Source organism: Ahaetulla prasina, chromosome 1 (genome assembly GCF_028640845.1).
Source record: "Ahaetulla prasina isolate Xishuangbanna chromosome 1, ASM2864084v1, whole genome shotgun sequence".
Lineage (NCBI taxonomy): Eukaryota > Metazoa > Chordata > Lepidosauria > Squamata > Colubridae > Ahaetulla > Ahaetulla prasina.
Window position 1 is genome coordinate 87486606 of NC_080539.1, and position 25225 is coordinate 87511830.

At 41.3% G+C, this 25225-nt stretch overlaps 1 protein-coding gene across 5 annotated transcripts in view; it reads left to right on the forward strand.

The window, feature by feature from the left end:
- FRMD1 (FERM domain containing 1) overlaps positions 1–25225 on the forward strand; it is a 51826-nt gene that overhangs the window by 20901 nt on the left and 5700 nt on the right. For all 5 annotated transcript variants that reach the window (XM_058167677.1, XM_058167689.1, XM_058167695.1 and 2 more), the window contains exons 3-10: positions 161–251; positions 6741–6820; positions 8438–8514; positions 14048–14234; positions 18126–18281; positions 20610–20675; positions 22443–22511; positions 23980–24154. In XM_058167677.1, coding sequence (XP_058023660.1) covers positions 161–251; positions 6741–6820; positions 8438–8514; positions 14048–14234; positions 18126–18281; positions 20610–20675; positions 22443–22511; positions 23980–24154 — 901 coding nt within the window. The remainder of the gene's footprint in view (positions 1–160; positions 252–6740; positions 6821–8437; positions 8515–14047; positions 14235–18125; positions 18282–20609; positions 20676–22442; positions 22512–23979; positions 24155–25225) is intronic.

Genomic DNA, 25225 nt, shown 5'->3' on the forward strand with positions numbered 1-25225 from the left:
CCTGGAATCCTACCACAAATGCTTCAATAATCCGCAACTTTATTCTGTAGCAGCGTGTTCCAATCATATCCATAGTGCCATAATGCAAAGGAGTGCATAGTTGTGATGGTCTTGAAATACCCTACTCTAAACTGCTTAAATACTACTTTTTGTGTTGCAGGTAAAAGCCACAGGACAGGAACTCTTTGACCAAATTTGTGATGTAGTGAAAATTAAAGACCCTCACTTCTTTGGCATCAGCGTTGTAAAAAGTAAGATCAATTATCTGACAGATATCCATAGCCTGAACTAAGAGAGATTTAAGCAGGCATGAAAGACATCTCAGCACCCTTCCATCACTGACCTGTGAATATATACATATATGATAAAGGAGGAGTCTCTTTATTTGCACTTATTTCTCTTTCTTTCTCCCTCTCCTTTCCTACCTTCAGCTATTCTTTCTGCCAGCTTTCTTTTCACCTCTAGGTAGAATTTAAAGCATTGTTTGTGTAACAAGGCTGGCTATTTGCAAAGTCATCACAAAGTCAGTTTCTTTCATAACTTACAAAGAATGTTGTTTCTACAAAAATCTGAAGGACTTTGAACTTTATTAAATTATGCCATGGGAAAGGCTTACAAATCATTCCAACATATTAAACAGCATTTTTGTAGCTAATCCTTGTCACCTTGATACCCTGGGAATATTTGCATGTGATATAATTCAAAAAGAGATTCTATAAGAGAAAACGGACCCTTGGTGTTTGGATGTCTGATTCAGCCAGTATTTTGTAGACACTGGGTGGACTGTTGTGTGGAATTTGTTTTCTCTCCACAAATATTCATTCATTATATGATTATTTCCTCTCTTAGATAACAGAGTATTACTGTGATTTTTTTTTTAAAAAAAGTCTTCCTCAAAATATAACGGTGAAGTATTCCTGAGATAAAAATGAACACTCTAAGGTTTTGCATGTCAGCTGTAGACAATTTGATATGCTTCAAAGTTATGGCTTCAATCAACTTCAATCAGCATGGCCAATGGCAAAAGAATATGGGGACTGAAGTCTGAAAACTGGGGATCAGAATTTTTATTTGAGCATTGCCTCTGCTTTCTTCTCTGTGTATTTGATGTCCCTGGGAGAAGGGAAAATCCATTGGTATATTTTATCAATTGAAGTCAGTAGCAGCAGCTATGTATGGAAACTCAAGCATTTCCAAACCTTGGATGAAAGCCCACCCTGAGTAGGCCTGGTCTAATTGCTTTGTCAAAAGTCATAAGTTGACTTTGTATATAATATACAAATGGATGAAGACTATTGCTTGACATAGTATAAGCCGCCCTGAGTCTTCGGAGAAGGGCGGGATATAAATGCAAATTAAAAAAAAATGTTTGAGTTTAGACTGTCTGGAGGGTGGTTACCTAACTTTATGTGTTAATAATCCCTATTCAGTTTATCTCTTTTGACCCAAGATAATGATTATCAATTGGTTAACTTCTTCTTTATCTCAATTCATTTAGCATCAGTAAGAACATAATCATTCTTTGCCATCGTTTATTCACTGTAGAAATTAATACTTAAGCATGAGGATCAGGATTTGGCCCTCAAAATACTTTATCTCCTCCCTGGTTTGCATCTCAATATCAATTTATTTATTTATTTATTTATTTATTTATTTTATTTTTCAAATTTATATACCGCCCTATCTCCCTAAGGACTCAGGGCGGTTCACAGGCAGTTAAAATACATATAAATACAGATTAAAAAACAACAATTAAAAAACTTATTCTATTGCCGAATTTAAAAACAATATAAATAATAAAAAACCCCTTAAAACCAATAACTTTAAAATCTAATCCAGTCCCGCGCAGATGAATAAGTGCGTTTTAAGCTCGCGACGAAAGGTTCGGAGGTCCGGAAGTTGACAAAGTCCTGGAGGGAGTTCGTTCCAGAGGGTGGGAGCCCCCACAGAGAAGGCCTTTCCCCTGGGTGTCGCCAGACGGCACTGCCTAGCTGACGGCACCCTGAGGAGTCCCTCTCTGTGAGAGCGCACGGGTCGGTGAGAGGTATTTGGTAGCAGTAGGCGGTCCCGTAAATAGCCCGGCCCTATGCCATGGAGCGCTTTAAAGATTGTCACCAACACCTTGAAGCGCACCGGAAGGCCACAGGTAGCCAGTGCAGTCTGCGCAGGATAGGTGTAACACGGAGCCCGAGGGCTCCCTCTATCACCAGCGCAGCGTTCTGGACCAACTGAAGCCTCCGGATGCCCCTCAAGGGAGCCCCATGTAGAGAGCATTGCAGTAATCCAGGCGAGGCGTCACGGGCGTGGTGACCGTGCATAAGGCATCCCGGTCTAGAAAGGGGCGCAACTGGCACACCAGGCGAACCTGGTGGAAAGCTCTCCTGGAGACGGCCGTCAAATGGTCTTCAAAAGACAGCCGTTCATCCAGGAGAACGCCCAGATTGCACACCCTCTCCATCGGGGCCAGTGACTCGCCCCCAACAGTCAGCCGAGGACTCAGCTGACTGTACCGGGATGCCGGCATCCACAGCCACTCAGTCTTGGAGGGATTGAGCTTGGGCCTGTTTCTCCCCATCCAGACCCGTACGGCTTCCAAACACCGGGACAGCACTTCGATAGCTTCATTGGGGTGGCCCGGTGTGGAAAAGTACAGCTGGGTGTCATCAGCGTACAGCTGGTACCTCACACCGAAGCCACTGATGATCTCACCCAGCGGCTTCATATAGATGTTGAACAGAAGGGGCGAGAGAATCGACCCCTGCGGCACCCCACAAGTGAGGCGCCTCGGGGCCAACCTCTGCCCCCCTGTCAACACCGTCTGCGACCGGTCGGAGAGATAGGAGGAGAACCACCGATAAACGGTGCCTCCCACTCCCAATCCCTCCAACCGGCGCAGCAGGATACCATGGTCGATGGTATCGAAAGCCGCTGAGAGGTCTAATAGGACCAGGACAGAGGAACAACCCCTATCCCTGGCCCTCCAGAGATCATCCACCAACGCGACCAAAGCCGTCTCCATGCTGTAGCCGGGCGGAAACCGGACTGGAGCAGGTCTAGATAGACAGTTTCATCCAGGTGCAGGGGAAACTGATATGCCACCATACTCTCTACAACCTTCGCATGAGCGGGTTGGAGACCGGACGATAATTACCTAAGACAGCGGGTCAGGAGGGCTTCTTGAGGAGGGGCCTCACCACCGCCTCTTTCAAGGCGGCCGGAAAGACTCCCTCCAACAAGGAGGCACTCGTAATCGCCTGGAGCCAGCCTCGTGTCACCTCCTGAGTGGCCAGCACCAGCCAGGAGGGGCACGGGTCCAGTAAACACGTGGTGGCATTCAGCCTACCCAACAACCTGTCCATGTCCTCGGGAGCCACAGGGTCAAACTCATCCCAACAAATGTCACCAAGACCACCCTCAGACGCCTCATCTGAATCGCCGCAATTTTGGTCTAGACCGTCTCGAAGCTGAACGATTTTATCGTATAGATAACCGTTAAACTCCTCAGCACGTCCCTGCAACGGGTCATCCCGCTCCCCCTGGTGAAGGAGGGAACGGGTCACCCAAAAAAGGGCGGCTGGGCGGTTATCTGCCGACGCAATGAGGGAGGAGGCGTAGCGCCTCGCTTCCTCAGTGCCACTAGGTAGGTCCTAGTATAGGACCCAACTAGTGTCCGATCAGCTTCTAAACGGTTAGACCTCCAGGAGCTCTCTAGGCGTCTTCTCCGTGTTTCATCCCCTCAGCTCCTCGGAGAACCAAGGGCGGTTGGGATCTGCGCGGGTCAGAGACCGCAGAGCCCCAACATGGCCTAAACCCCCAGCCGCAGCCCGTTGCCAGCCTGCGGCTAGTTCCTCTGCCGTGCCGTGAGCCAGACCCTCAGGAAGTGGCCCAAGCTCCGTCTGGAACCTCTCCGGGTCCATCAGGCGCCTGGGGCGGAACCAGCGTTGTGGTTCCGTCTCCCTGCGGTGTTGAGTGGCGGTCAGAAAGTCCAGGCGAAGGAGAGTGATCTGACCATGACAAAGGTTCTATGACTACATCTCTCAAATCCAGATCCTTCAACCACTGACCAGAGATAAAAATAAGATCCAGAGTGCCACCCCGATGTGAGTGGGGCCATCAACTACTTGAGTCAGGTCCAAGGCCGTCATGGAAGCCATGAACTCCCGAGCCACTGTCGATGGCGAGCGGCAGATGGCAAGTTAAAGTCCCCATGACTAAAAGTCTGGGGTCTCCACTGCCACCCGGCAAGCACCTCCAGGAGCTCGGGCAGGGCAGCTGTCACGCAGCAAGGAGCCAGGTACGTGACCAGCAAGCCCATCTGACACCTATGACCCCATCTCACAAAGAGGGATTCACACCCGGCAATCTGAGGTACAGTGGTCTCCCTCGGCTCTAGACTCTCTTTAATAGCAACCGCCACCCCCCCACCCCTACCCTGGGCCCTCGGCTGATGGAATGCACGGAAACCCGGTGGGCACATTTTGACCAGGGGCACGCCCCCTTCAGTGCCCAACCAGGTCTCCGTAACGCCTATAAGATCCGCGGCGCCCCCCTGGATAAGATCGTGTATTAGGGGGGCCTTATTGGCCACGGACCGTGCGTTGCATAACATAAGACGAAGGCCCAGGCTCTGAGGGTCTTGACCATCCGGGGAACGGGAAAATTTGAATTCTCTGTGTTCAAAAGATTTTGAAATGTGAGATTTTGCACATGTGAATATAATACAAAAATACCTATATACGTGACAATTTGAACCTTGCCCACTAGGCACAATCCTAGACTAAAATAAGTGCTTCCCTGGATGAAACTTGTTATTCAACTGTCATTTAAAATGAGAATTACACACTTCAGAATTACATTTGTGGTCTCCCAAGAAGTCACATGCATTTTTTAAATCAGCTTTTCTTCCAAATCTGTGCTGTCCAGTCACGCTGAGTCAATGGGCTTTAGAAATGACCTCCAAGGAGTCTTTCTTGCTTTCTTGCTCATTATTATTTCTAAAGGATTTACTTTCACCCTAGTCTCATTTCTGCCCTGGCCCTCTTTTTTTTTAGTCAGAAGAGTCCAATGAGAGGGAACCATCCATGTTCCCAATTGCATCAGACTTGGTTGGAAAGACAATGGATAGAGCTGTCATTTGTGGTTGTGGCCATGCCATAAACAGAAATCAACCCCCTCTCCCATTTTGTTGAAGAGGGATGCTTTCAGCAGGATTAGACTTGGTATCACTTATTTGCAGGCCTGTCTTCTCCCTGCCCCCATCACACACACACACAACAGACCACCTTAATTAAATGAGTATTCAGGTGTCATTTTTTTTTCAAGAGAACATATCTCCCCTCCTGCCCCAAAAGAAAAGGGAACCTAAGCACATGACAAGTATTTATTTATTTATTTATTCAAATTTTTATACTGCCCTATCTCCTGAAGGACTCAGGGCGGTTTACATTTACATTTACATTTAGTATCTCTCAACTTTACCTTTAATCTTGGAAATACACATTCTTGCATGCTGCTTTTGAAAGGTGGAGCGGGGGTGGGGTGGGGGGGACAGCTGAGCTGTGGGGGTTTTGTAGCCGGAAGATTACCCTGCAAGTAGGCATTTTGACAACATTAACCTCATTAGAGTTGGAATGTAAGGTTGCATTCCTGCACGAAGGCAGCAACTGCAGGGTGAGACTGGGGACAGGTTGGGGATGGAGGAGTAAAAGGAGGGGGGGCACTTGGCAGAGGAGGGCAGGCAGGTCACTTGGTGTTTACAGAAATTTCAAAATGGCTTAGTGAGTCACAAAGTTTGACTTCTGGTGCAAACAAATCCTGTTTGGCTCCTATGTTTGGTCTTCCAATCCTTTCCCCACCCAAGCAATTAAACACCTAAATTCCACTTTAGGTACAAAATAGTCTCAAAGGCCAATTCTTAAGACAATGGGAGCTAATCTCCCAGGTGGAACCCACAAGGCTAGCTGAGGGAGGGAGAGAGGGAGGGAAGGAAGGAAGGAAGGAAGGAAGGAAGGAAGGAAGGAAGGAAGGAAGGAAGGAAGGAAGGAAGGAAGGGTTTTCCTCAACATATTATCCACATAAAGCATAACAGGGAGTTTCCCTCTAGATCTGAACAACTTTTACTACGTAGGAAGCAGGCTGATAATTAAAGAGATCCTTGCAAAAAGAGTTTAAGGGGAGTATTCTTCTTTTTTTCAGTTCTGAGAAGGTTTTTTTTTTTGCATGAACTCATTATAGGCAAAATTCCTGATTAATACCAATGGGAGATTTGTTCCTAGGCAATACCAACTATTCTTAGCAGTGAAATGGAGAGAGATTATAGTAACATTATTATAGCCACATCCCAACCCACAGAAACCCTCCAAATGATTGTGGTCCTGATAAATCATCAGCCACCTGATGAAACTAGTTGTATTACATTGAGCCTGTAATTGCTGTGGCTTCCTATATCTTTGTATATAGCTGGAAAATTACAATTTGGAATATACCATCTTCATACAATACAGAGTTTCACCTTATAGTGATATTTATGCTAGGGAAAAGCTGGCAGGAGGGTGGAGGGCTATGTAAAATGAATTTTAACATATATATATGTATGGTAAATTTACATTTTATGTCAAATAATGTTATTAATCTGGTTGGCTTGCAAGAACTGTATTTCATAAAATTTTCTTTATATAAAATCATGCTCATTTAAATAATTTCAGGTGTTCTCCCTAACATTTATTCTCTTTCCTTTTTAGATAATGAATATGTATTTATTGATCTGGAGCAGAAACTTTGTAAATATTTCGTAAAGGAGTGGAAGAAAGAAGGAAGCAGAGTAAGTCCTTCAGTGTGTATTTGTAACATTGAATTTTTTTCTGTGTTGTATTGCTGAGGCTGCATCTGATTGAACTAAACCTAATTATAACTTGGGTCCAATGTCCATTTTATAGTCCACGTACATTTGTCTGCTCCAATGATTTTTCTTTCCTTGGAGCATTCTGAAATTCTAACAATGCGATCCTATGCTTTAGTTATTTGTTTATTGATAGATTTATTTTTTGACTTTTATTCAAATTCCTGGGCAACAGTATGTATGTATTTATAAAATGCCTTTGTTATATATTTTTTTGCAAATAACTAAAAGCAGCAACGTATCCAACACACTTTCCTCCTCATTATTACAACAACAACCCTGTGTTGGGCTGAGAGACAATGACTGCTCCAAAGTTACCCAGGTAGTTTTCATGGCTAAGGCAAGACTTGAACTCATGGTCTCCTGCTATTCAGCCTGGTGCCTTAACCACTAGACCAAAATGGCTCTCTGTGCATGCATCTGTGTGTAGCATTTTTTCCTTCTCCTTTTTTCCTACAAGAATAATCGCTTGAGGTAGGGTACCTTGTATCTGGATCTAGCTACAACTAGACTTGTATCTGGATCTCCCCAGTGCCAACACTGTAATCACTATGCCACACTGTCTCTCTACTTAGAAATAAGTCCTATGGTAAATATAAATGTATATTGGTGATTGTTGAGGAAATACGTCATTCAATGAAAAACTGATCCAAAATTTCATGGCTTGTTTTTGTCCCAATATTTATTGTTCTGTCTTTGCTCGCACTTTGCTCGCTTTTTCAGTTATTTATTTATGTTATTTAAATTTAGGCATCACTGTTTGGGGTGCCACTGTCATAAACTTCAGGATGAGCCATTATGGGACTTAAGTATTAAGTTTATCTATCTATTTTGGCAGCCAGGTTTTCATGTTGGCTGGAACATACCTGATTAAATATGTGGGTTTGATTATGTAGGGTCTATCAGAAATCAGTATTAAAAAGACAGCAACTAAAATAGAAGAAGTTTAATATTTTAAAATAAAATTGTAAATAAAATATGAGTAAATATCAACATACAGGTATTTGTCACTTGCTGGAAAGCCCAGGCAGATTGGTGCCTATTAGAAAACTATTTCTTTTGGTTTTCCTTGTATTTCACTTAAAAACTGAAGGGCAGCTATCCAGTACAATCTGGCTCTAGTTAAAACAATTCTAATCTCTGTTATTACAGAAAATCAAACTAGTGCAGAGTGAGGTTCAGAGATAGTTTAATGCTTTTCATAAATAAAACCTGTGGATTGCTGTTTGGGATCCTCTTGTTTGGAGTCAGTAGACACAAGAGTTGAGCTCATTGATGGTTGTATAGCTTCAAAAATGAACTGAGAATAAAACTGTCAAAGAATTAGACCCAGGAAGACGTATAAATGAGATAGATAGATAGATGTTAGATAGATAGATAGATAGATAGATAGATAGATAGATAGATAGATAGATAGATAGATAGATAGATAGATAGATACTGTAGATATAGGATGGATGGATGGATGGATGGATGGATGGATGGATGGATGGATGGATGGAATTGTTTGACTTCTCTTTTGCTGTTTTTATTTCAAAGGGAACAGAAAAGTTCATCCCTCCTTTGGTTGCATTCTTCAGAGTACAGTATTATGTAGAAAATGGACGTGTTATAAGGTACTGTTGATTATTACTTTTTAAAAAAACCCTCTACATCAATGTTCACCCTTTTTTTCTTCTATTTAATATAATGCCATATTTAGCTTTCTGTAGCCAGTTTGCTTAGGGAGGGAATGGATTGTGAATGTGTTGGATTCAAGTAGCTCAACCACATGGTCAAACGCAAAATAATAGTTTGGCACTAAATCATTATCCCATCACATGTGACATCTTCTGTAAATGGAAATCTAGTTTTCTATGTTTGATTAAGGTAGTCATATATATGTATAAAAGATGACTTTGGCTAGTTTAGCAACCTGAAGAGAAAAATGTTGCCTTTCTTCAAACTGTCAAAGAGTTCTGAAGGTGCTTCTTTTCCACAATAGAAGTTAGATTAATTCTTTCATTAACTGTATTACCTATAATGGCCAGTTGTCAAACTTGCAGAGCTTTTTTGCATAACAAACATGAAAGTATGAATGGCAGGTGCATAGAAACACCTGTGCACACCTTTAGAGAGCTGCATTCTCTACCAGGGTTGTGCAGTGATTTAAAAAGGAAAAGGTGATATGTACCATGTGTGAGAATGCACATCACACATGTGGACATTACTTTAAATCAAATCCAAAGAAGCATGTCTTTTCCTGATTTACATGGTTACTGCTGTCTGATTTCAGGAAAAATGAATCGTATTTAAGGTATGTAGGCAGATACAACACATATACCTGTGGGCAGTCCAACTCAACTTATCCTCCTGCACAACACTCTTTTGCATATATAAAAATGATAATAATTTATTAAACTTGTATGCTGCACAACTTTATGACTATGGGCCGCTCATAACAATCAAATAAATTACAATAAAGTCACTAAAATATAAAAACAAAGAAAATATGGCAAGCAAAGTGCGGAGGGTGTATCTCACTCTCCCTTGCCAAAGGCTTGGGTGAAGAGGCTGGGCTTCATGACACTTCTAAACAACAATAAAGTGGGGTCCATCCAGATCCTGGAGAGAACATTGTTCCAGAGGGCAGATGCTATTAAAAGTGTGATTATGGGGTCCTGAAAGATGACATTGTTTAATCAGAAGAATTTGGAGCATATCAACCCAGCTAAGCAGATATTATGGAAGCATGCCCAACTCTGTTAGATCAAGTTGCACTGGTAGAGATTCTTGGAAAAATGTGATCCCTCAAGTAAACTAAGCTGGAGTCATGTAGAGCTTTAAAGGTGACAACCGGCATCTTTGAATTGCACCTGGAAACATACTGGCAACCAATGCAGTTCCTGCAGAAGTGGTGCTATGCATGTTGTATATTTGGAACCATACCTGTACAACCATGTTCTGCAGCAGTTGAATTTTCTGAATGCTCTTCAGGGGTGGCCCATGTAGAGCATGTTGCAGTAGTCTAAATAAGATGTTAAAAGGGCATGAGTTACAGTGAGTAGAGCCTCCTGGTCCACGAATAGTGTTGTGACTCCAGCCCCTGAACGTGGACCCATGCCCGGAAGTGACTTGGAGCCGGGCCTGTTGCCAGAAAGTAACTTGGACAGTGAGGGGGAAGGGCCATCAGGACTTACCTTGGGAGCACCGGCTTCTCTGCTCAGCTCCAGGAGCCAGAAGCAGGCCAGGTGAAAGAGATAACGAGGCCTCCTTCCCCTGACTCTTCCCCACCCCAGGCCACGCCTGCAGACCCAGCTGTCGGCAATCAGGCTTGGTTTCGTAGGCAGGAGAGGAGGGAACAACAGAAGCAAGGGTGGGGCAGCCTAGGAAGTGCTGAGTCATGGAGCCACACCCCACAGGATATAAAAGGCAGCCAGAGCTGGTGTGTCTCTTTGTAACAGGCAAATCCACTGATTGACTAGAGCTGAAGTTTGTGACTCACCAGCGTCGTGGAAGATAACGAGGGCTCTTGGCAGACACTGGCTTTTTTGTCGCCAGAGCTGATAGTGCCGGCTAATTAAGCCATCATTCGGACGGAGGCAGAGGAGGACAGAACAAATAGGCACAACTAGTGCACTATCCCAAGGTGTGCAAAGACCTTCCTAGCCACGGCTGCCAGCTGTTTTTTGAGCAGGAGTTATAAGTCTAGGAGGATCCCCAGATTGCACACTGGGTCCGTCTGGAGTAGTACAAACCCACCCAGAGCTAAAGATGGAAGAACCTTGTCTCCAAATACCCTCAGTCCAAATACCCTCAGAAGGTCCAAATACCCTCAGTCACTCCATCTTGCCATTACTGTTCAGTTTTACATTTTGTACCAATTGAAGTTTCTGTGTGGTCTTCGTGTCCCCACGTAGAGAACATTGCAGTAGTCAAGCCATGACATGATCGGAACATGGATGACCATCTGAAGTGCCCCGATCTATGAATGGTGACTACTGGTACACCAAATACATTGCAGACATACTACTGAGGAAGCACAGCACATGCTTAAAGCATAGAACACTTCCAGATGTTCTTTACAGCTACCTCATTTTCATATTAATACGTAATAAAATCTGACAACAGTACAAACAATTTATCTTCTACTCATCCTTAATTAAAAGGGATGTGGTGGCTCAGTGGCTAAGACACTAAGCTTGTTGATCAAAAGGTTGGCAGTTCAGCGGTTCAAATCCCTAGTGCCACGTAAAGGGGTGAGCTCTCATTACTTGTCCCAGCTTCTGCCAACCTAGCAGTTCGAAAGCACATAAAAAAATGCAAGTAGAAAAATAGGGACCACCTTTGGTGGGAAGGTAACAGTGTTCCGTGCGCCTTTGGCGTTGAGACATGCCGGCCACATGACCACAGAGACGTCTTCAGACAGCGCTGGCTCTTCGGCTTTGAAACGGAGATGAGCACCGCCCCCCTAGAGTCGGCAATGACTAGCACATATATGTGAGGGGACCCTTTACCTTTACCATCTTTAATTACAGATTTTTTTGTGTGGGGTGGTTTAGTTTTATTAGTAAAAAAAAAGTAGTAGTAGAGGAAAAAGAAAATAGAACTTGGATAGATTTTATTCTTATGGAATGCAGCCTGCAAATTCAAAAATGGGCAAGTTAAGAATATATTTATGTTATAGTTCCACACAACAAGCTGAATTTGTATCCTTAAGTTAGCCAAGCGCAAGAAACTTTCAAAATGCCTAAATTGAAGCTTATCCTTTGTATTTGCATAATTGTTTAAAGTTTAGATCTAAACAAGACTGTGTTGTTTCTTTTCCTTTGGGCTGAATGAAGGACATCTATTCCCTGCCTTTATAATAATGCTTCTCACAGTATCCCTTACTGTTTTCAAAAGCCCCTTGGTCAAAGCAAAACTCTATAATTATGAGTGCTCCTTAAAGTATATATTCTTAGCCACAATGCTAGAAAGGTAGCTTCATGTTGAAATGGTCTCTCTGTTTCTCTTGTTATAAAAAAGCCTCCCCTTAGGATGTCATTCAGAGGTCATTTTTGTACACAGTAGAGTGGCTTGTCCTCTTTATGCCCCATTGTTATAATGTGGGGATGACAGAGGTAAAATCACTTTCTTTATCATCTATCTCAGTAACAAGGAAAGTTCAGTTTGATGTCAACTCCCTAGAGTCTTTTCTCTCTCTTTGGTTCTTTTGAATCATTGATGACTCCCGGCAACTGCCTGGACAGGTCCCTGGAGTTTTCTTGGCAACATTTTTGGAAGTGGTTTGCCATTGCCTCCTTCCTAGGGTTGAGAGAAATTGACAAGCCCAAGGTCATTCAACTAGCATCATGCTAAAAATGGAACTAGAATTCCTGTTAAGCCTGATGCCTTAACCACTGGAATCATTTGGTTGTGGTTATTGTGTGATGAATTAAATTTGACTCTTGTTACCAGAAAACCAGCAGGGATGCCTTTTTTTTTTTTTTTTTACAAAAGAGTTGACTTTTGAATTTACAGAGGCTGCTTCAGTTATCTCCATGTATGGTCTGGACCTCCAATCCCAAGAAGAATGTTCATGGCCTCTGTAGACATGCCTCATGGGGGCTCTAGGGAGGGGCCATTTTTGTCTGTTTTAGGTGAGGAATAGCTGAAGCAGACATAATTCTCTTCTGAAATCAGAAGTTACTTCGTTGTTCATTCCAGGAGAAACCAAATCCTCAGAAAGGCAGATATGTGGTCCAAAGCAAAAATACCAAACATTTTCTAGAGTGGGGTTTTCTCAGTCCGTAGCATTCTTTTGTCTGTCAAGAAATAGAATTCCAAAAGCAGCAGTGAATATAGAATGTGTCACCCAGGTGCTTTATTGAGATTTGCTGAGGACATATTCCTAGAATGAACAATATATTAACTTTGTAGCACAGTTAGTTGCTCTGTGTATGTCAAAATAACCTCAGAAAGCCTTCACTTAGAATCAGGGCAACAAAATATGGAATATGTCCCTCTATAGATTTCTTCTCTCTCAGATTACTCTCCCTCTGTGCCTAATTATTCAAAATAGTATAGGGCAGTGATGGCGAACCTTTTCAGCGCCAAGTGCCCAAACGGGAACTCACGTGCCTGTGCACAGAGTGTGTGCGTGCCAGAGTGCCAGAAACCTGAAGAGCAGCTGGCCAGGGCGCATGCGTGCACTGGCCAGCTGCTCTTTGGGTTTCCGGCATGCACATGTACACCGGCCAGCTGCTCTTCGTGCTCACTGGAGCACCGGAAACCTGAAGACCAACTGGCCGGCACGCACATGCCTTTTTTTCCGTCCATTCTCGGGCCATTTTCTGGCCATTTTTCTGGCCGTTTTCTGGCACTCCGATGCCTCAAAGATTAGCTGGTCAGAGGGCATGTGTTGTGCCGGAAATCAGAAGAGCAACTGGCAACGTCACGTGTGCCCCACAGAGAGGGCTCTGCATGTCACCTCTGCCACACGTACCATAGATTCGCCATCACAGGTATAAGGTTTGTTCCTTAGCTAAACTTCTAAGTGGTCTGGCTTCCCTGAATTCATAGTTAAAATTCCCTTCACCCATAGTTAGTACGGCCATCGCTTCTATTGTTCAAGTTGCTGAGAATAATAAAAACGGTCATTCAGTATCTCTTCAGAAAACTGAGGAGAGAAGTTGTCTTAAATAATATCCAAGCAGTAATTCTCCACCTCCCAAATCTTGAAGGAAGATTTTAGACTATTGCCTAAATAAGATACAACTAGCTCCCGTTATTTGTCCCAGCTTCTGCCAACCTAGCAGTTTCGAAAGCACGTAAAAATGCAAGTAGAAAAAATAGGGACCACCATTGGTGGGAAGGTAACAGTGTTCCGTGCCCCTTTGGCATTGAGTCATGCCGGCCACATGACCATAGAGACGTCTTCGGACAGCGCTGGCTCTTCGGCTTTGAAACAGAGATGAGCACCGCCCCCCTAGAGTCGACAACGACTAGCACGTATGTGCAAGGGGAACTTTTACCTTTAACAATAAATGATGGGATTGATTGTTCATCAGTATAAAAATCCTCTAATGATGGAAAATTGGTTAAATGTCCTCCTTGCCTTCTTCTACCATTTTGCTTTTAACTAACAGTCTGTCCTCTTTTCCTACCTCATTCTTACCTCCTCTGCAGTGACAGGGTGGCCCGGCATTATTATTACTGCCATCTGAGGGAACAAGTGTTGAAGTCACGATGCACCAACAAAGAAGAAATATACTTCCTCCTGGCTGCTTATGGTCTGCAGGTTGACCTTGGTGACTACAAAGATAACGTCCATGGAGAGAACTATTTTGAACCTCAGATATATTTCCCTCAATGGGTGAGTCTGGAAAGGAAGCTAAACCATTAGGCTTTGAAGCATTGTGAGTTCAAAAAAGCTTAAGAATGTTTCTTCTTTTGCACCTGCTTTGCATTCTTGTTTCACCTTTGCCTGGACAGGATACATGTAATCTGAATTCAATCTTCAATTCATGCTGGTCACATCCTTGCAGGATGAGCCACTCAAATGTGTTTTTTCTCATGGCAGCTCTGGAGTTCTCCCATAATCTCTGCTCACAGATCTTCATCAGATAGATAGATAACTTTTATTGTCATTTTTTTTACTGTGGGAACACATTAAAAATGAAATTATTGCCTGCTCTCAAAAGTGTACACATATATAACACACATAAACACATGTTATATACTTATAGTACATATATACCTGCACCCATACATATAAATACATACATAAATATGTATGTATGTATGTATGTATGTATGTATGTGTGTGTGTGTGTGTGTATGTAGGTCTTGGTGTATTCGGGTCTTTTCCCATGTAAGGTTGAGAGTGTCTTGGCGACGTTCGACAAGGTCTCACTCGTCATCTTCAGGCTGGTGCTTACGGCTTTGTGCTTGTCTGAGCAAAGCGTGGTTGGAGCTGTCATCTCTCTATAAATACTGGTGGGGAGGTGGGGAGTGTTGGCTTTGCTGCTGTAAGCGGGTTGGTTGGCTGTGTTGTTACATCTTGATTGGTTGGTGGAGTTGATATTTCCAGATTAGTTAGCTGTTTCATAGCATCCTGTGTGAGTATGGTCCTAGGACACAGGATGCTACAAAACAGCCGACTAATCTGCAAATATCAACTCCACCAACCAATCAAGATGTAACAGCACAGCCAACAAACTCGCTTACAGCAATAAAGCCAACACTCCCTACCTCCCCACCAGTATTTCTAGAGAGACGGCAGCTCCGACCACGCTTTGCTCACACAAGCACAAAGCCGTAAGCACCAGCCTGAAGATGACAAGTGTGACCTTGTCGAAATGTCACCAAGATACTCTCAACCTTACACGGGAAAAGACCCAAATACGCCAAGACCTACGGATGGATGGATGGACGGACGGACGGACAGACAGACAGACAGACAGATAGATAGATATGGATCACTGTCCATCTTGAATACATATCGGAAAGAGGAAGATTGAGAGTTCACAAGGCTAATATTATATGGAACAAAACTGTGACTGAATCTGGATGTTCTGCTTCTGCTTTGGAATAAGCTTGAAATGAAAAATGGGGGAATGGCACTGAGGAAGAAGATTGTATAGAATCAACTTCTTTCCTAACCAGCAACCTTCTTAAATCTTCAGCCTTTCCTGAAAATTCCCCATCCAATAAGAGTGCAGGGTGGAAGGGGACACAGGGAATTGTCCTGGAGCAAAAACTTCACTGGCCATATAACCTGTTCTCCTGAACACTGTGGAAACTAGGCTGAATCACCAGAAATACATCCCTGAGGGATCAGGAGGGAATTTTATATCAAGAAAGGATGGTGTGTAAAATTATGCATACACACATCTTCCTAATACAGTGCTTCAGTCTCAGCCAACCACAGTTTTCTCTCCTGTGGATATTCTCTATTGAGAATAAAATTAACCTAAGTGATATGAGAAAGGAGTAGCATTGATCTCTTCTTAGAGCCACTTTTGGTACTAGCAAACACCTAAAGTCCAAGCCTCATGGTTCTTATCTTATTATTTGCCTGCTATCAGACAGGTAGGTAATTTACTACCAGAAAGGAACCTGGCATCCAGTGGGACGTGTCTCTCTCCCTGTCCCCCTAGGGTATAGCAGTGAGATTATGCATACAATACTTCTCAGTTGATTTCGAGGTTCAGGATTGTTGCAGCATGCAGCAAAGAATTGTGATCATGGTCATAGTTGTTGGGGAAGAGGCCACAAGCAGCAAGCAAACAAGCAATTTTGTTTGGAACTCTGGTTCCTAAACCCTTGGTGCTGAGCTGATGAGCTAAGAAAGATCAGGCCCCCAGGCAGCCAGATAATTAACACTGTGTGAAATTTGATGAGGTACACAAAGAACAGACATACCATAGCCGCCTAAGGGATCCTCCCTCTAATTAAGAGGATATTCAGGAGGAATTCTTGTCTAAGGTAGATCTTAAGGGCTTTTTAAAGGTCAGACTGTGATTAGGCAGAAGAATGCTAGCATAGTCAGTCTCAGTTGTAAAAGCCCCCTAAATCCATACTAGCTCCCTAACAAACATGATCATATAATAGGCTGGTTGCTAAGAATTGCGTAGAGTCTGGCTCACTCACAGAGACAAATCACATTGGAAGAAAGATCTCCAGTTGAAAGATATGTACAGCTTCCATATATTGAGAAGTGTCCAGGTGACTTGTAAAACTGCCAGGTGAGGTCAATGAGTCTTGTACTCTCCTCATTGCCATCTATTGGTTTCACCAGCTTTTTAATTTATGAGATTTCTGTCCCACCTTTACTCCAGGAGTCCAAGGTAGCATAGATAACATTTCTTCCTCTATTTAAGAATATCCCTGCATTTGGGGGGATAAGGGGGGGGGAATATGTGGAGATTACTTCCACTTTGATTGGTTGATCCACTTTTCTGCAAACAAAATGACAAGGAGGCCCTGATCTGCTGATTAGGAGGGGCCATTGCTTTGCTTCACTGAATTGCTTTGAAGGTGTGTTTGCTCAGACTTCTGATGAATTGAAGAACTCCTTTGAAGATCCGCATAACCCTACTTCTTAAACCTTCTTAGATTACTCTCTTACAGAGTACCCAACTGTCATAGAGGCCAGCATGCAGGAGAAATTCTTTGGGTTTCACACACTTTGAAAAGCTAAGAAGCTATTGATTCAAATCTAGGGTGATAGTCCCACCAAAATGACTTAGGGGCATTCTGAGCTCTTTCTACATCCCTATAGTCATGTTTGCTGACATTAAATCAATTATCAGTTATAACCATTTTGATGCGATAACAAAAACTGAAAAATAAACTAAGTTACACTTACCCAACTCGGGCACCCTCCAGGTGAGCAGATTTCAATTGCCAAAATTCACTTAGTATGGCCATTGTTAAGTATTTGTATGACTGCAATACACACATCTGGAAGGTCTCTATGTAGTGAAGTCTGAACAGAAGAGTCTATTTGCAAAAATGTGTTCTGAAGACAAGAGTTTTTACAGATTCAATTTTTATTGTGCTGCAGGTGGATAAAAAAAAACCTAATATCTGCTGAACTTCTCTCCAGTTCAATTAAAATTTATATTACTTAAATTTATGTTATTTTGAAAATCATGAATATACCTACCATAACTGTTTTTATTATTATTTATTGAGCAGTTTTGCCATGTACTTAAAAGAGGGACAAAATTAGAAAGTGTTTACTAACATGTGGCAAATTATAATAGCTAACTCCATTATGGAAAAAAGATGCATGCATATTTGTATTTATTTTAACTTATTTTTATACATTTGAATATAGCACTTCACCTTGTTTGGAGTGCTGTATAGTTTAATTCTTTTTCACATTAAAAATAAGAAATTAGTTAAGTACATAATAAAAGTGTTAATGCTCCAAAAAAACTGTAGATTAACGTATTTTGGGAAAGATATGTTTACAAAATTAAAGAGATTGTAATGAAGGCAGTGGGCAGGCCTCTTTGAGTGTGTTCCATAGTCAGGAATAACAACTGAAAAAGCTCTCTATTTGGCAAAGACGGGCAAATGAAAAAGTGCATTATCACAAATACCTTGCACTGAATGCAGTTCAAAGTTTGGCCGTTAAAAACTTCTGAGACAATTTATTTTTAGCTTAACATGATCATGTGTTGAATTTTAGCTGCCTTCTCCTGTCAGTTTATTGAAGGGAAACTGATTGTGGTTTCTTTCCCCCTTCGGATAGATAATTGCCAAACGGGGGAGTGATTACATCTTGAAGCATGCACCAGAGATGCACCGGGAACAGAAAGGGCTGTCAACCAGAGAAGCAATTCTGAAGTATGTCAAGGAGTCGTGTCTTCTGGAAGACGTCCCTGTCCACTTCTACAGATTGCATAAGGTGCAATAAGAGGTCTTTTTTTCAAGCTTTAGAGCTGGGGTGTCCAACCATGGCAACTTTAAGATTTGTGGACTTCAACTTCCAGAATTCTCCAACCAGCCATGCTGGCTGAGGAATTCTGGGAGTTGGAAGTCTGTAAGTTTTAAAAGTTGCCAAGGTTGGACATCCCTGTTTATAATATTCTGCCTGCCAGTAGATCTTGTTTGAGCTCCTATTCTAGATGTATTTTGAAAGAGCCGTAGCTGTCAGATTAAGATTCAATAGCAGGGGTTTGCACCGCTCTAGAATAGTCAGTAAAAGAAAGCTTGCTTTTTGTCAACCTTCGTCTATTCTCATATTTCCTTTTCTTTTAAGATATTCATGGATGTTGCCTAACGTAAACTAAAAGTGCTAAAAACTGGCAAGATCTAACATGCCTCATGCCCAAGTATGCAACAGGTTGAAAATTGGTTGCTTTAATACTTGGATTCCTGCTTAACTTGAAATACTGGAGGGAGTGAGGGAGTGAGGGAGTGATTATGAGTATGTATGTGCTCCTCCTCCACCATCCCCCATATGCTGATGGTTAGACAAACTGTATTTATTTCTCTTTCACTATTGCATTCTGTGGTGGTGGTGGTGTTGAAGAAGAAGAAAAAGAAAAAGAAGAAAGATGGATAATTGTTTATGAAGTAGGCATAGATTTCAATCTAAGGTTTCAAAACAACATTTGTTAAACTGCTGATACCTTCACAAGAATCTCTTTCATAATCAGCATAATTGGATAAAAGAGAAATCTGGAATTACTACTCGGAGTTGCGCCAGTCAAAACCTAATCCTTAAACTGTTAATTCCCTAATTCATAGCTCCTGTTTATCATGGGTGGATGCTGCCTAGCGATGAAACCAAGGTGGAGAACAAAAGACTTCCATGCATCCTGCTGAGGGCTTTTCTCAGAGATCTTGTGATGGTCTTGGCTAATCCTTTGGAGCTTGAATTGTCAGCTTATTGGCTACAACCTGTGTTTGCTTAAAAAAAAAATGCTCTTCTCACTCCATCTTCCATTTCATCAGTCCTGAAATGACTGGAAAAGTTTGATGCAAGTGACCCTTTAGGCAGAAAAATAGTGATGTGTGTGTCTCTCTCTGTGTGTGTTTTATGCTCTTTCCATCTCAAACTATTCAGTGCTAGAAAGAAGTATTTTGTATTGCTGGGTAGGAATTCTGAGAGAAAGGGCTTTCCTTGATCATTTGTTTTCCCTACAGAGAAAGGACCCGGCATCCAGAACAGAATAAAGAGTTCAGCAACATTAGTACTTTTTGACTAGTTGATTAAAAAAAAAATATTCTTAGAAATCAATGAAATGTCCAGTTCCATTCTCAAATGTGATTGCAAAAAGTCTTGCTATATCTCCTTAAAGTGGTTGAGTAAACCATTCTTTAGTTTAGAATCAACAATAGAAAATAACAGTGCTGGACGTAGGTTGTTATTCACATAGGTTGCCTACACAGATACACATACCACAAGATATTAAGTCAAAAATTAACCTGTTTGCGTGAGAAGGTAAGCCATGAAACAGCTAATGTTAACTCCAGCTTAGCATTCGTGTCAGGTGTGCAAATGCAGCTGCTGGGTCTTTTCCTGATTTGGTTGAAAGTGTTGCATGAACACAACCACAGGAATGGAATTTCTACAACAGGAATGTCAAACTTGCAGCCCACAGCCCAGATGCATCACACTGGCCACATCCGCCCACATTTTAGCGAAGGGGGAAAAAGTCACAATACATCACGTGTCAACAATGTGACGCCGCGAGTTTGACACCCCTGTTCTACAAGGTGGACCTTAACAGGAAGTGGGGCGAAGAGTGATAAAGTAGAGACACATTGAGATAACTGTTGCCATAGGAATTTCACCTTGGAAACAACTTTAAAAATTAAAAGCAGAAGCTTGAGCAGAGCTTGTAACCTCCCTGTAACAGATGCAGTCACTTCCAATTTAGTTCAACATGCTCCCACATGTCCACATCTTCATGAGGCAGGCAGCTAAAATCTTCTGAGTCTTCAAGGTCGGTTCTTTACATAGAATATTTCAGTCATTCCTTCAAGAAGTTCCTAAAGCATGGATGAATGTAACAAAACCTTATTTTCCAAAGGAGGGTATTGCTTACGGGAGAGTAATATTGCTGATGGGAGATAACCTTGACCATAGTTCTAGCCTGCAACTGTGTCAGGTTGAGAATCACTATAGGCTGTGGCTGTCTTTTGGTGGGTCATAGCATCTCCACTAATTCTCAGGGAAGTGAAGATACAGAATTCCTTCTCATGCTGAATCTCTCTCTCTTCTCAGGATAAGAAGGAAGATCGTCCTACAATCATCCTTGGTTTGACGCTTAAAGGGATACACATCTATCAGGTAAGAACCCTTCGTATATCCCTTCAGGTATATAAGCTCTCACTTTATTAAGATTGACATTAATGTTTCCATGGGTCACATTTTCATGTTCAAGTACATACAAATGCGTATTGTGCATGCAATGCAAAGTAGCCAGGCCACAATTAGGAAGTCGGTCCAATGCCAATAGACGCAAGTCTTTCTGGAATAGAAGAGTCATGTATGTTGGAGCAGGCTTATATTCAGAAACAAGTCACATTAAGTTCAGTTCAGTTCTTGGACATGAGTTTCAGCCATAATATAGTATTATAACCAGAGCCAATTTGGTCCAGTGGTTAAGACAACAGGCTAGAAAGCAAGAGACTGTCAGTTCAAGTCCCTCCTTAGCCAGGAAAGCCAGCTGGGTGACTGGGCCAGTCATTCTCTCTCAGCCCAACTCAACTCACAGGGTTTTTGTTGTGGGGAAAGTAGGAGGAGGAAGGTATGTTGAATATGTTCTCTGCTTTGAGTAAAAATAATAAAGGTGGGATATAAATAAATAAAATTAGTGTTAATTCTTTAGTCTATTCACAAGTACTCAGGTTACTTTCTTCATCAGTGGGATTGTAGGAGAAAATGGTAGGGTTTTTTAAAATTTTGTTTTAAGATTTGGACATTAAGGGTATTTGGGATTTTATCACTGTTTGATTAATTTTATTAATTATTATTAGACAATAAAAGATAACCCAGAAATTTTCTATAGATGTTTTGCTCATGTTTCACTAAAAAATTGACTATATGATAATAGCTATATATTTTAATTATTTTTTTTATTCTGACACTGTATTAGCTTACAGTATTATTCTAAATAATTTTGATTACATAGTTGAAGTGTACTTCCAAATTATATATTTGAATTTAATCAAATGGTTATATGACAAACCTTAAATACAAAGTAAAAATAAGGGTTTGTTTAGCCCCATATAAGACTTGTTCTTGACTAGATTGTTTTTTAATATCTTTATCCTTAGTAAATCACATAAACAATTGCACAATCTGTTATATCCAACCACATTCTGCTAATATGACTTGAGGTTAAGAATAGCCATTAATGTATCACCATTAAAAGATTTAAATTTCCTTGATTGGTTCAAAAAGGAATGTGAGATGAGCTTTTTACATTAATAGACACTCTGCAAATGTGATAATTACTGTACGTTGAATACTTTCAAAACATACGTTAAGCGTTGGCTTATTACATATGCATCTTGAAAGAAAAGGTCAAAGGAATTTCAATCAAGTATCTTTGAAAAGAAAATTAAGGAACTTTTGAATAGTTATAAATTAAATCTATAAAAACAAGGAAAGTTCCTGGTCCAAATAGATTAGTAATAGACATTTTAATGGAAATTTTGGCTTCAGTATTGTTGATAGTATATAAAGAAGTTAATGTCACCAGAACATTTCTTTCCTCATTTTACTGAGGCTTACATTCTGAATTTCATATTAACATCAGGTAAAGAACTGATAGTCAATGTTCTTGTTGAAATGTTGACAACAACTTTAGCATGGAGATTTCAAAAATATATTTCCTTCCGAAGTTCATCCTGCACAATCCAGCTTTACAAAAGTAAAGCAAACCTACAATAATATTAAACTATTAGTAGATAATTTTAGAAATTCAACATTAAAATGTCATTGTGGCACTTTTAAGATGCAGAAATAGCCTTTAATATTGCATGAATCAAATTTTAGAATCATGTTTTTTTGGGGGGGAAATGGATTCTCATGCGTTTAATATTGTTACAGGAAATAAACCATGTTCGTCAACTACTTTATGATTTCCCCTGGTCACATATTGGAAAAGTTGCATTTTTGGTAAGTGTTAAATATGACTTCTTAAACCTACTTTTAGTTTAAATCATGTTATTTGTTAAAAGCTTGAAACAGATAAATATAAATTAAATACAAAATGTATGAACATACATAAATCTGTATACATGTGTACGTCTATTTTAGAACAGAAATAGATAAAATGTAATTTAACCTGTAGTCCTGCAGTCCTTTATTCATGTACCCAGGAATTAATTCAAGTGAATTAAGTGAACTTCTATATAGAATTGCAATGATAGTATATTAAAATAAAATAAATTGTAGTAGCAATGCCAAAAGAGGGCAGTGAGTACATAGGAGGAGAACAGAAACCTGCACACACATGTAAGTTGAAGTGAAAATGGTCCCAATTTTTGGTTAGAGCTAATAGACTTTTTGTATAACATAGAGTACATATCCTTCACTGGCCAACCTGATGGCTAACTTATTACTTCTTCCATCTCATGTATTAAATAACCTAGGAAATTAGTAAGATAGTGGTGGATCCACTGAGCCCTCCCTGTTCTCGGAATGAACTCACAGTCCCCTTATAGCAGGGGTCTCCAAACTTGGCAACTTTCAGACTTGTGGACTTCAACACCCAGAATTCCTCAGCCAGAAAGTTGCCAAGTTTGGATACCGCTGCCTTATAGAGAGTTTCCAAGAAGTGAATCTGTCCAGGCCTGAAGTGCTTTAGGAAAGAAATAGTGACAAAATTGTAATGTGCTTCAAGTCCCCTGTACTATGTTCTATGAGGAGGACAAGAAGTCTGTGTGCTAAAAATGTGATATGCCTGCTGCTCTGGCTCTGGCAAAAACTGTGATAGTCCATGTCCACAGCAAAGGCAACCAGTCAAAAAGAACCCAGTCATGATTTCCTTAGACTGGTGTATCTCCTTTAAGCTTATCCCAGGAGGATGGTCACCTTCTGATGAGCCCTCTAGCTTCTACCTTGGCATATGAAGCTGCCAGATCCCTCCAGGTTCACTAGGTGCATATAAGCTGCAAGAAGCCCAATTGTCTGCCTCCAACCCCACCGATAATTGCTTGTATGGAATCTCGGAGAGAAACTGTATAAAGGAATCCATGCTCGTGTGTAAAGTGGTGGTACATTCTGGAAAAGGCTTGAATTTAGCACAAAAAAAAAAAATTCCCAGAAAATAGTGCAAAGATACAGCCTCAACCCATCAAAGATTCTTTACCTGCTTTTATAAATGAGGCTGTTAAAAGATCTCGACATCTGAAGAAATGCCAAGCTTTAAAGATGTTGGGACCAGGGTGGTAAGCTTACTGATAGGAAGCAGTCATAATTCGACAGGAAAAGTTGTACCTGAACATCCATAGTGGACTTTATTTATCATAGTAAAGGCCTTTTTTGTGTGTGTGCACAGCTTCTGTGATTCATTCCAGTGTCCTTCAAAGACTTACATTTTTCCTTCCCTCTCCTCTCTTGTCTTTCTTTTTTTTTCATTTAGGGGAAAAAATTTGTGATCCAGCCAGATGGCTTGCCTTCTGCCCGTAAGCTGGTTTACTACACAGGCTGCCCCTTCCGCTCTCGACATTTGCTACAGCTGCTCAGCAACAGTCACCGGTTGTTTCTTAATATCCAGCCTGTACTCAAGCAGATCCAGATAATGGAAGATGCAGAAGGTATGTGAAAATGATGCTGCCGATAAAAATGTTTTTTTTTTTAAAAATGAAAGCCCTGATTAACTTGGTTAGTGGGTGGGTTGGTGGGTGGGTTGGTGGAATATGTAAATATTTGATAAGCTAAATACATTATTTGAGCCAGTTGAGGCAAGCAGGAGCAATATCAAAGAGTGACGATGTTAGACAACTGCCAAAGTTGATATTTTATTAATTAACTTTCAATGAAGCCTGTAACTACTGCTTATCATTATTACCTTTTCTGGTTTGCTTGTTTGGAGCCAAAAAAAAGGCAGATGGTGAGATGAAAGAAGAGAAAGTTTTCTGACACAGTTTTCTATTTTATTCTTTATTTATCTATTTATTTTATCTGTCTGAGCTAATGGGCCCCTCCAATTATTGCGAACTTTTAGCAGTTTACATACCCAACTTCCATAAAATTGATGACAATAGTAAATAATTACTCCCAATAAACAAGAGCTTCCATCTCTAGACTGAAGAACATAATCCTACATTACACAAATATCTTACTGTAAGAAGGGACAGTCTCAGTTTCCTATGGGTGGATGTACAAGTCTGCCTCCATTGTTCCTATGGTTCAGTGGTGGGTTTCAAAAATTTTTACTACTGGTTCTGTGGGTGTGGCTTGATGGGTGTGGCATGGCTTGGTGGGCGTGGCAAGGAAAGGATACTGTAAAATCTCCATTCCCTCCCCAATCCAGTGGAAGGTTACTGCAAAATCCCTATTTCTTCCCGATCAGCTGGGACTTGAGAGGCAGAGAATAGATGGGGGTGGGGCCAGTCAGAATTTTTACTACCGGTTCTCCAAACTAATCAGAATTTCTGCTACCGGTTCTCCAGAACTGGTCAGAACCTGCTGAAACCCACCTCTGCTATGGATGACCTCTCTGAATCTTCCTGATCTTATTGGATAGGCAGATCCTATTGAAAGTAGGTAGTCTCAAAAAATGTGTATGTTCCAGCTTAGGGCTATAATACAGTACATTAAGTGGTCATTAAACAACTGCAAAACTAGCATAACACTATCACACAAAAAAATCACAAATTACTTTC